We start from the raw sequence: 12,519 nt of genomic DNA, 5'->3' as shown, positions 1-12,519 counted from the left end.
GTGTGCACCACACTGAACATGGACCAGAGATAGCAAAGGATAGAGTTGTCTGAGGAGCTCAGAATGAAAATAATAGACAAGCATGGTAAAGCTAAAGGCTACAAAACCATCTCCAAGCAGCTTGATGTTCCTGTGACTACAGTTGCAAATATTATTAAAAAGTTTAAGGTCCATGGAATTGCAGCCAACCTCCCTGGGCGCCCCCGGAAAAGGAAAATTGACTCCAGATGGAACAGAAGGATAGTGTGAATGTTAGAAAAAGAACAAAGGATAACTGCCAAAGAGATACAAGCTGAACTCCAAGGTGAAGGTACATCATTTTCTGATCGCACCATCCATCGTTTTTTGAGCATGGAAGAAGACCCAGGAGGACTCCACTCCACAAAGAAAAACATAAAAAAGCCAGACTGGAAATGCTAAAATTCATATTGACGGAGCACAATACTTCTGGGAGAATGTCCTATGGATAGATGAGTCAAAACTGGAGCTTTTTGGCAAGTCACATCAGCTCTATGTCCGCAGACGAAAAAAATCAAGCTTTCAAAGATTGCGGCGGGATGCCGACGAACACGGACTGGATGCTGCCGGAAAAAAAAACTGTTCCACAAAGTTACAACTACACACGGGACCAAACTCACTGACAGAGGGCAAGAAGAGCTTGCACACAGACACACCGGGCACATAGAGAAGGGATATTTCAGAGATGTGTGTGGAACACTGCTAACCTTTCGTAAGGTCCTGATAAACTGGGTCAGCCGTCTTCTCTGTTAGTAACATCTGTGACTGTTGACGTTTACATGGAAAGGCAAGTACAAGGACGAACGGCACATTTTAATTTGTTCACTATGTGAGAGAGTGGCAGTGAGGAGGGAGCTGCACACTAAAAGAATCTGTAAAATAGGGCACAAAATACTGTATTAATATGAAGGAATTTTCCGTATTCAATTTTACAGTTGTTTTACCGGTATTTTACATTAGCCTTTAACGGAAATGTCTGTCAAATGAAGGAAATGTACAGGTCATTTTTTGCCAGTACTTTATCTGTTTTTACGGGGGGGGTTTACAGAGCATGCAAGATATGAGAGACACACAGCACGCTGCTCGCAACTGCAGCCAAGTTTAAACTGTATTAAATAGTAAAATTAAAAATTAAAGTGGAATCATGAATTATCTATTCGTGGCGGCCATTGATGATAGTGTAGCGGGCCGCCACAAATAAATCAATGTATGGGAAAAAAATTCTGTGATTGCAAAACCCATATCCACTAAATTACAGAGCACTTCATCTACCCACAGCTTGTCTCTATGACAGATTGACAGATGTTACCATTTTTAGAAGATACACATGCCATGGACATAGAACGCATTCCTGTATCCACTTGTGCCATGACTATTAAAGTGACAGTACATCCAAAAATAAAAACGGTCTTCATTTACTCACCCTCAAGTTGTTCCAAATCTGTATACATTTCTTTGTTCTGATGAACAGAGATAAAGATATTCGGAAGAATTGTGACCAGACAGTTCTTGGCCACCATTGACGGCCAGAATTTTCATTTTTGGGTGAACTGTTCCTTAAAGACAATAACACTGTTCAACCGGCCTCAACCTGAGTACATTATTATAAATTAACTGACTGTTGATTACACATTAATTGGTAAATGGAGCATCCCATCTGCAACACTTACTACCTATTCCACATTCTTCCTGGCCACATCCGAGCGAACAGCTGCACGTTTCACAAATAAAGTCTGCTCGTAGTCTAATTTAAATCTGGGTCTCAGGCAAGACTCATTCACGAGATGTTTCATCGTGAGGGACACTGGGTAAACAGAAATGACTCATAACTCTATTCATTCACTTATAAATATCTGATTAGCTCATGGTGTCGCAGGTGTTCGAGAGCAACTGTAGCGCTTCATCTCTGCTCTGTGTTACGTTAAGGGATTAAAAAATGTAGACTGGCGTGAGGGGAGTTATTTTGTACAAGACGGGAAAAAATAAATCAGTTCTTTGCTTGTTCGACTAGGCTACTAGTATTGTTTGCATTCCACAATTCAGCAAGTATTTGATTTCACATGATGTGACGTTTTGGACGAATTCCTGTACCTTACAGCATTTACTGAATAAACACAGTTAGGAACTCAGTCAAGGACATTATACATTGGCCATAAAGGCATTTCCCTTTGACCATGTTTGATATTCAAACAATGACATATTAATAACATTTACGAAAACAATTTACAGGTAAAAATACAATTTAACCCCTCCTGTAAACATAAAAGGGGACGTAGCATAGTATCCACTGTTTCCAACACTACAGAATCTCAACAGATGCATTCATTAATACTTAGTATTTTGGCATAATAGCATTTGCCTTATTGTTTTTCACATAATATTTAGAAGGGATGTATGCATATACAGTTGCACATAAACATACATTTTCGCTGATGAATGTTGTTTTATTATACCACGACGCTGTTGAATGCTTCAATCTGAAGTCAAACTTTACTGTTAATGGAAACGTGTGAAGTTTGGAATCGAGCGAAGTTTTGTTTCAATTAACAAAGCATTTCAAAAACATTAAGTACACATGCTGAAATCGAATGAATAAAATAACTGATAGCCTACTGGTTCGTTTCCTCTTCCTGCTTATGATAGAAACAATACGAGGAATAAATAGCCTAATTAATTATCAACGGCTATTCTGTCACATTACTGCAAACACGTGGTCTCTCGCTCTCGGGGGCGTGCACACACTGATTGAAATGAGATGCGCAAGAAAGAAGTCCTTTTTATAGGACTTCATTTCATAGGCGATAACATGACTAATGTTGAAATTAAACATTTGTCCTTTGGTGTGGTTACTGTGGTATAAGCGGAATAATTGACTCCTATCTGTTCAATTATTAGACAGTAAATGCACACCCGATGTGTAACGGCTTTGTCAAATATTCCTTACTTAATGCACACGAGAGCGGAACACCAGTATCCAGCGGGATTTGACTAATTATCATAGTATTATTTATTAATTTCGTTAAATAACTAACTAGAAGTAATCTATTCCCTGCACACTGGTTAAATATGCAAAAAGCAATTTGTGTTTCCACCCCCTCTGGTCACCTTTGACCCTGCACACACTAATATCTGGTTTCAAACAGAAGGATTTACATGGTCTGCGATTTGATTCCCATTGATCTGTCAGTGGGCTACACTCAATGGACCCAGCTGACCCCAGACACTACCCACTTGTTCATTTAAAATATGCAAGACTGTAACTTTTAAGGCAGAGACGACAATTAATTCCTAAAGATTCAAATCTTTAATTCAAATCTTTAATCAAAAATTCCATAACTAAGACATGTGATGCCATTAAATCATGTCAAAATTATAAAATTTACGAGAATAAAATATATGAACGCCAGCATATTATAACTACCAGTGGAAAAAATAATTTTCTCAGAGGTCTGACTGGAGTGTGTAAATTACAGAATCCCGTTGAAGCATATGGTGATAGTTGATAAAGAATTACCTGTTTATTGTCAATGCAATACCTAATCATATGATATATCATATATACACTACAAAAGACACATGGAATTGCTCAATACATCTATTTAATTTCAACCAAAATCCATCAAATGCATTTCACATCGTAAATACAACTTACTAAGTAGGAAGTCCCCGGGAGGATTTGACGGCAGCTATAGAGGGTATGAATAGATGTCACTTTCCCATGTGATCATGTCGGGACACACTGCCCTGGGTGGGAAAACACCCAGCAAAATTACTGAGGAGAGTAGGAGAAACAAAGGAATCTTCAATTCCAAGAATGCAAAGAACGGATTTGTGTTATTATGGAGACCGGTCTTGCGAGGCAGCCTCAGAAGATGGATGGAAGCGCTGCAGTGACTTCTGGGACTTCAAGCGGGTTCATTACGCGCGCAAGGTTGCATTCGATGCATCCTTGATATGGAGTACACATCTGGGTACTTTCATGTGTTTTGCGCAACGTTTTGCTATGGTTTCCGGGTTGGACAACATGTTTCCTGGAAACGTTTTGCAACGTGTTGGAGATGGGTTTGCTCTAGTTTGGTGTCCAGAATGTCATCCCAAACAGCAGCAACATATAATCATGTGGTATTAAAGAGACAGCTTGCACAATTGGAAGGAAAGTTGTTTACAAATGTGTCGGCTGCAGCTTTTTTTCACAGTATTAAAGACGCATTTATAATAATTTCATCAGGCTCTGAAAATTCTTCAAAAAGAACTCAAAGAATGGCCTTCTCAGCTGCCATAGTTCAACTCTTGCGTCATCACAATTGGGTGTTCAATCGCACCACAGTTTATGTTTAAAAAACATTTTGCAATGTTTTGTGGGGGCTGAACACAGCCCTGATGTAAAAATGTATGTTTAGTCTTAGGATAATATATATATATATATACATATATATAATTACGCTTAGAAGTATATTTAATAAAAAAATTATTTCATCATATACAATGAAAAAGTAAGAAAAGCTGGGTTAGACTATAGCAGGAGCTGCGAGGTTTCTCTGAATAACAGCGCTGTTACAGGCGGCCAACGAGAACTCCGTAAGCTGCATGTCTGTATAAAATGTGTTTTATTGTGTGTGAACTGTTTTTGAGGACTGCGCACTTAGAATAACCTGCGTATGCTCGTCAGTAGACACCGTCCCATGGGGTTGCCTGGAGTATTTTAGACTTAAGTGACGACATGTGGTAAATGAAAGGTTAGGCGGAAAGCCCCAATATGCAAATGAGTAAACTTGTGCACATGGCCGCTCATTTAGAATACTCCAAATTCACTAACATGAGGAAGAGGTTAAGAACAAATTCATGTGCGTAAGCATGTGTTGTGAAAGGTGGACCACTTCGAAAAAGGTTCAAATCTGCGTATAAATACACAAAAAAAGGTTCAAATCTGCGTATAAATACAAAAAACCTTCGCAATTATTAGTGAATGAGACCCACTGTTATGCAGCTCTGTAGTGGCTAATGGCCCTGTATCTAAATGGACATGTATGTACAGCATCATGGGAAGGCAGCAGGGTACAGGCACTTGATCTTAAGAAAACAGCAGTATGAAAACACACCGAAAGGGAAAGCAGTGAAATTAGTCATTTGACAGATGCTACAGTTCTGGGAAATGTGTTTTTTCTTGGCTTTTGACTTTTTGAAGAGAGGCCATAAAAGCATCCAGTTTAGATAGTAAATATCGGCAATAAATGTTATTGCCATCTTAAGAGCATTCTTACTAATGGCGAACGCTCTGAAACTCTGCTTTTTTACACTGCACATAAATCCAATTTGTTTTTCATATCCGATCATTAGGACGGTCATTTTGCAAGCAATGAAATTACATCGGTTTGTTCAGATGGTGTAGTCATTTTACAGTATATCTACAATAGTTTCAATATAATGATACCACAACATTATAAATGTCTGAAAATAGAGGAAAAGTGCCTGTGAAGTTCTTGGGGACTGTGCTTTTGCTGACATCACTTTTATTGAAAATAAGTCGCACAAAAATGAAAATTCTGTCATCATTTACTCATCCTCAAGTTGTTCCAAATCTGTATACATTTCTTTGTTCTGAGGAACACGGATAAATATTTTTGGAAGAATGCTTATAAACAAAAAATTATTGACTACAACAGTAGGAAAACATACTTTATAAATTTCCTTTGTTCTGTTGAACACAGAAGAAAATATTTTGAAGAATGTAGGAAAGCAAACAGTTCTGGAGCACTTTTGACTATTTGGTTACAGACATTTTTTTCAAATATCTTTACCTGTGTTCATCACAACCAAGAAATGTATACAGGTTTGGGACAACTTGAGGGCGAGTAAATGAAAATGTTCCTTTTTGGGTGAACTGTTCCTTTAAGGCTTAAGGGATAGGGCAATCTTGGTTCAGTGGCATTCGGTTCTGGCACAGAAATGAATAGAAGAGAACAGAATGCTTTCTCTAGCTCTTACTGAAAAAGCCCTAAATGTCGTGCTCACATGTATCATCTACGTACATCTGTGCAACCACCATCCCAGTCCCTAAACAAGCACCATCATCCCACATTGGCACAATTCTTTGTGAATTAATATTCCCCTGAAACATAATTTAGCTGAGAAGTGCACTGTCGTAAATTGGCGTGACGTGGGAGAGAGCGTGAGAGCTCCAGGATGAAATGCGGGGGCGACTGGTTGCGTGGGGAATCCGTGACTGAAGACTCTCGCCTGTAATAGAGGGAAGCTGCATGGTGTTTGGTGGTGACAACAGATTGGCAGAGCTCCCAGACCACCTCTCCCTAAACACCCACCCACCCACACACACTTTCTTTCTGTGGAGAACAGAGCTGAACAGCATTTAAACTGAAATCTGATAATACTCAGTCACGACTCGGACATTCTCAACCTTAAACACCCCAAAAAACTTCAAATCAGTCATGCATTTATCTGTCCCTGTATCAAAATACGAACAAAGACAGGCACGTGAATACAAACCACACAATATAATGTGCGCAAATATTCATCTTTTTCAAAAATAATTTGCTTAAGATCAAAATAAGTATTATTTATTGGTATGTGGTTTTGTTTCATTCAGTGAATCACTAAATATATTTCTCCCAAATTTCAAATAAATATATTGTTACTATTTGCATTTATTTGCAGAATATGAAACTGGAGAAACAGGTCAAAATAACAGAAAAGTAATAACAGACCTCAAATACTGCAAAGAAAACAAGTTCATATTCACTTTTAACCAGTACAAAAGGTAACATTTTTACATGTTTTTAGAAAAAGTTTATACATTATTTATTTAACAGTTTTCGTGTGTGTTGTCGTGCTGTCAGTCTTTCAAATTGTTGTTGAAGGACTTTGTCACTCCTGAGGTTTGATTTTGTTGAAATTCAATAGATACTGGACTGAACTAATCACAAAACATCTAGAAAAACTGATAACTAACATTTGGAATGGTCTCCAGTTTTTATATGGCTGTATATGTTAAATTGTATGTAATGTGTATTTGGTATACCTTTAAATATTGCTGCAGTGAAATGAATAGATTTATTACGCATCAAATGCATAATGGCACTGTTAAGCTGATTAAAATCTTGAATGAGATTGAGCATCACAGGGAACCGCATTCAAACTTTGCCTCAAAAGACACTTCTTTACAGCTGTGTTAAGTGTAGTGGAGTGCTTGCCGGAGTAATAGCATTGAATTAAGGGCGTTCTCACATATCGCCCGGATGCTAAGAAGGTGAGATCTGGTGAAGCTGTGGAGTTAAATAGCAGGTGCTGTAGCATTTACCCAAATGTCATATTCAAACTCAATGGAGAACTAATGAATGGGGGGATGCTTTTTCAAAGCAATTAGATCATAAAAGTAACTAAAATTTATTAACAGATGTTCCACAATTAAAAAGTACACGTTACTAGAAAAAGGAAAGGACGAATGAGTGAGTCACATAGCAGTCCACAGCTGACATCACCGCTTGTTATCACATGACCTTTAACCTCAATGAACACAGGCTGTTCTATTTTCTACTTTTAACGAGAGCACTCATGGAAACTAACACGAATTTAGATTTATTCACGCATTTTGCATAAACATGACAACAGCGTTCTAAAAGAGTTCAGGTCACACAGGCAAACAGGGCCAGGGTGATTTTTGATTCATTGTGACACTCTCCGATGTTTTGTGCTGTTTTACTCTTACAGCACTGAGGTGGTTTTGTTGTTCACACAATACAACAACTCAGAGTGTCAGAGCAGAAGCCGGCAGGCCATATTGGATGACAGAGACACGAAAACTGTAAATATCAACATGCTGAAGTATCAGCGGGGCAAGAATCTGCTTTGTGTGAAATACAAATTCACTGCGTATTTGCATACATACACACATAGATCATACATTTAAATGATAACAAAACAACAAACTGGATGAAAACATTGCTACACTATGGAAGGCCATAATAATGTACTATTTAGAATTAATAAAACTACACTGTATATATATATATATATATATATATATATATTTCAATCATGTCCCTACCTATTGGACAGCTACTTAACATATATGGTTAACAAATGGACATACGTTATTAGTTTGACAGGTTGCTAGGCAACAGCAATAGGTATTCCGACACACACAAACAGATAAAACTTGACTAAGCAATATCAGGGCAATTGCTCTGTGGTGCCACGCAGCACCGTTGTGTTCCACATTCGATGACGTAATGAATTCCTGCCTGGACTAATGTTTTGGACATCCTCTGTGTCACCGGAGTAAAGAGGGTGAGTCACACACCCACTACCAGTCATCCGTACCGGACACATCAACCTTATTGCTGCCGGTGATCCGAATCCAGAACTATCATGCCAATGAACCCTAACTATCCTTTCCCTGAACCTTTCCTGATGGGGGTCTACCAACGCTTCTCCGATACTAAAATAGCACAAATAGGATGATGTCATGAGATGTCTCCTAATTTGCTCTCTGTCGTACATCAGCTTCAGGAAAATTGCTCTTTTTTTATACTCACTGCAAAGTGCGATGATGTGGCTGCTGTCCTCGTGCACAAACTTCTTGGTCACAGCCTCCTCCATTATCTGCTTCACCTGGACACGGAAAGAGAAATCATTAGGATCGGCCAAAATGGGCAAGAAAAAAAAAATCTTTCCACACATTAGAACGTGTAACACTAAAGCAACACATTATTTGCGACAGCGAAACCACAAACGCTTTAGTAAAGAGTGCGAGGAGTGTGTAGAATGAGTCTCCGTCATATTTTCTTTCCGAATGTCAATACAGTAGGGCAGATTCCAGACTAATTAATCACAATCCTCGCAGGCTGTTTCATACTGTTTGTGTAATTTGGAAAACAGCAGAAGGGTAATTGTATTATTGAGCGGCAGCAAATTACGGACATCTGCTGATTACAGGCATGACTTGTGTGCGCTCTACGGTATGCGATTTGACACGCAGCCAATTGAAAGGCTGATGTCTTTTGAATGACTGGAGGAAAATTAAAAAGTTTTGGAAATGAACTCCGTAGACATCGGTCACATTACACTATGATGCAAAAATGATTGTGAATGGTTGGATACGGAAATGGTACGGAGGAGAAGATTGTAAATGTTAAACCTATAATAGAGGAAACGCTTAGCACATTCTCATATTGTATTCATAGGGGCACAATGGTATTAACTCTTTCACCGCCATTGACGAGTTATCTCGTCATTTAAAAAAAAACGCTTCCCCGCCAAAGAGTTATGACGGCAATCAGTGTTTGTACTGTTGTACAGCAGGTGGCGCTAACACACACCACTGGGAAAACGTACAGAATCCCAGAACCTAGAATGTATATGTTTTAGTGCTTTTTAATGATTTTTGAGTGTAATATGGGCGGAATCTTTGACAAAAAAATTTAATTATCTGTTATTAGCTGTTTAATCAAAATGATTCATTTTAGAAGAAATTTACCCACATCTACCGAGTGATAAAAAAACGAACAAATGAAGATAGAAGAATTCGGTTTCTTTTGTTTAAAAGCTGAGACTCTTTTCAGAAAATTTACTGTGAGCCAAAAAAGTTGGGGTATAGGTCTGAATTTTTTTTATTTTAATTCCTCTTATCAATTCCTATGTGTGCATGTTTTCAGAAATGTGCTGGTGTTAACTTGTGATTAAGCACAGGAACCACAAATTGACCATAGTTTATAGTAACTACAGTTTAAGGACAATGTAGTTAAGCTATGGTAATACAAATTGTAATATATCAGAAAAAAACATGGTTGCTATGTGTATATACATACACACACACACATACACACAAAATGGTGCTCATAATTATATATACTTTTTGCAAACCAGTCAATAAGCAGGCTAAATGATCATACAGGTTGATATCTAAATGTTTTACTTCAACTGTGGAATCGCAACTGGGATTCGATAAGCATCAGAATCATTAAGCAGAATCGAAGTTGGAATCTCTAAAATTCCAACGATACCCGACCCTATTCAAAACCCATTTCCAGCAAACTGACAGCGATAACAATGACATTAATGAAGTCATCACTCATGGACTTTTACAGCTGAAAAAAGGGACAACGAAGACCTTGTCATTCTGAACACACACACGCAATATGTGGATGTTACACAATGGATATCTCTGCACTCATATGCTCAGTTAATTCATTGTCTATTAGTCAACACAAAGCATGGAATAACTCTCTTACAGCTTATAGTTAACAACTACACAACCGTCAAAGCTATGAAACACAGACTATGAAGCAGCTCTGAAGCCTTTGCTTTGCTTTATACAAAAATCCCACAAATAGGGAGATTATATGTAAATTGCTGAAAAATATTTATTATATATAACAGAGCATTACAAGACATTGGCACATCAATATCATTATGCAAGCCAATAAATATTAGGAGTAAAAAGGTGAGAATGGCAAAATGGAACTTGTTTTGCCTTTATTGGAGACATTTCTGACAATCCCTTCTTCATGCAGCTGTATTAATCGTCCACTGATGCAATTTAACTTCTTGGGTAGCTGCTGATGCTTTCAGTTGCTAGGCAACCAGGAGGCGGCTGACTGCAGCTTAAAGTGACAGAGACCTGAGCTGTAATACAAAGAAAGCCAATAGAGTGATTTCACTCCGCTATCGTGTTGAATTCGAAAACGAGGCAGATGTGGGAAGAAAACCGGAAGGACAGATTGACTGCAATGGTTTGGATCGGGCGTCTGTAACATGAATAAATGCGTTTAAAAACAACGTTAGATTGGACGAGTGTGCGCAAATGAAACCCGTTTATTGTAGTTTAAACAGTCTCTAATATGTGATGGTACGAGTTAAGGGGTCAAGTAAAACAGCTTGTGTGAGATGCATCCTAGATGCATCCTATGCTTATATTGTCACATTTATTGTCATAAAAATCGTTTTTCATAACTCCAGATTGCTTGTCCAACCATTGCACTTCCAGGGCAAATGCTTGAAAACAATAATGTAATTCTCATTTAACACTATTTCTATTTAGATTAAATAATTGAAGAACAAAGAACTTTGCATAGGAAAAACATTGAAGCTTATGTGACACACAGATGTTCTTCAAAGTCTGATGAACAAGGTGATGTTAAAAATATATATCCTTATTAACTTATGGCACCTCAGGCCGAATGAGATAGAACTTATCTGTTACCCTCAGCATGAGTGTAGTTCCTCTTAACATCATTTTTTGGCATCAATTAAACATGCTCTCTGCCACTGTGAGAAATGACATCTGCCAGGAATACACGCATGAACTAAGTTCTGGAGGCTGGATCAGCTATGTGGACACAGTCTACTCCTACAGATGAGACATCATGGTGCCAATTTAGATCGTCTATTCTTTGCTCCAATTCATTCAAGATTTCTATTATTCATAGGGACCGAATATAAAAATAGCTCTATGAGCATAAAGATATTAATTATACTGATGAATAATATTGTAATAGCTTCTTTAATATCACAGTCCGGAATGAAAACCATGTCAAACTCAATGCGATTGTCATATCAATTCATCCTATGGAATATCAATGCATTTTGCCAAATATAAATGTAAAAAGATTTAAAGACCAACAAAATCAACCTATTAAGTTTTATAATTAAATATTTGTTTGTGTATTGATTTATACATTTTTGAAAAGTAGTCAGAATACTTTAACTACTATAAATATAGAAAAAAGACAAGAATTAGAGATAAAAATGTTATCTCATTCTATGGTAGTCAGTATTGCCCAATAACTGATAGTTACAAACATTCTTTCAAACATCGTTATTTGCGTTCAGCAAAACTAAGAAATTTATAAAGATTTGATACAACTTGAGAGTGAGGATTTTCCTTTTTGGGTGAACTGCGCCTTTAATGCGGAGTTAAATGTAACTGTATGGTACTTCAGTCAGTCAATTGACAAAAAATAAAGCCCATATGTAACATAAAATAACTGCACTGTTTCCACATTTTAAAGTTGTAAATAGTAGGCAACATGTGTCAAAACACAGCTCAAGTGAAGGTGGCGAAAGAGAGGCACATGACAGACGCAGCGCGATCAACCAATAACCTTTTCTATTCAGCAGATATTTTTATCTTTAAACAACGTTGTACATAAAGGTCACGTGGTCAAAAGTATCTATCAATGGTTTGTCAACCAGCGAACCTTGCAAAGCATATTTCCCGTGAACTATTTTCTCATTTGTTTACTTTACAACAAGCAGGGCGACTATTCGACACGAACACCTTCTTTCTCATGGTTTAGATCTATTTAATCCTGTCTACGGGGTGGACCGATAGATCACAATAGATTGCGAACACTTCATGGTCATATTAAGTTACATATTAAGTACATAGGCGGATGAGGAAGAAAATGTCCATGTCCCTTCAGCTCTACAGGTGAACAGGTATACATGTGAATGCTAACTGTGGCTGCAGACTCGCTTATGGCC

The 12,519-nt window shown here is 37.8% G+C and overlaps 1 protein-coding gene across 6 annotated transcripts in view; it reads right to left on the bottom strand.

Moving 5' to 3' along the window:
- Positions 1–12,519, bottom strand: part of sgsm2 (small G protein signaling modulator 2) — a 58,175-nt gene that overhangs the window by 45,196 nt on the left and 460 nt on the right. For all 6 annotated transcript variants that reach the window (XM_056756648.1, XM_056756649.1, XM_056756652.1 and 3 more), the window contains exon 2: positions 8,571–8,646. In XM_056756648.1, the coding sequence (XP_056612626.1) occupies positions 8,571–8,646 (76 nt within the window). The remainder of the gene's footprint in view (positions 1–8,570; positions 8,647–12,519) is intronic.

Source organism: Triplophysa dalaica, chromosome 9 (genome assembly GCF_015846415.1).
Source record: "Triplophysa dalaica isolate WHDGS20190420 chromosome 9, ASM1584641v1, whole genome shotgun sequence".
Classification (NCBI taxonomy): Eukaryota; Metazoa; Chordata; class Actinopteri; order Cypriniformes; family Nemacheilidae; genus Triplophysa; species Triplophysa dalaica.
This window is presented reverse-complemented; position numbering and strand designations above follow the sequence as displayed.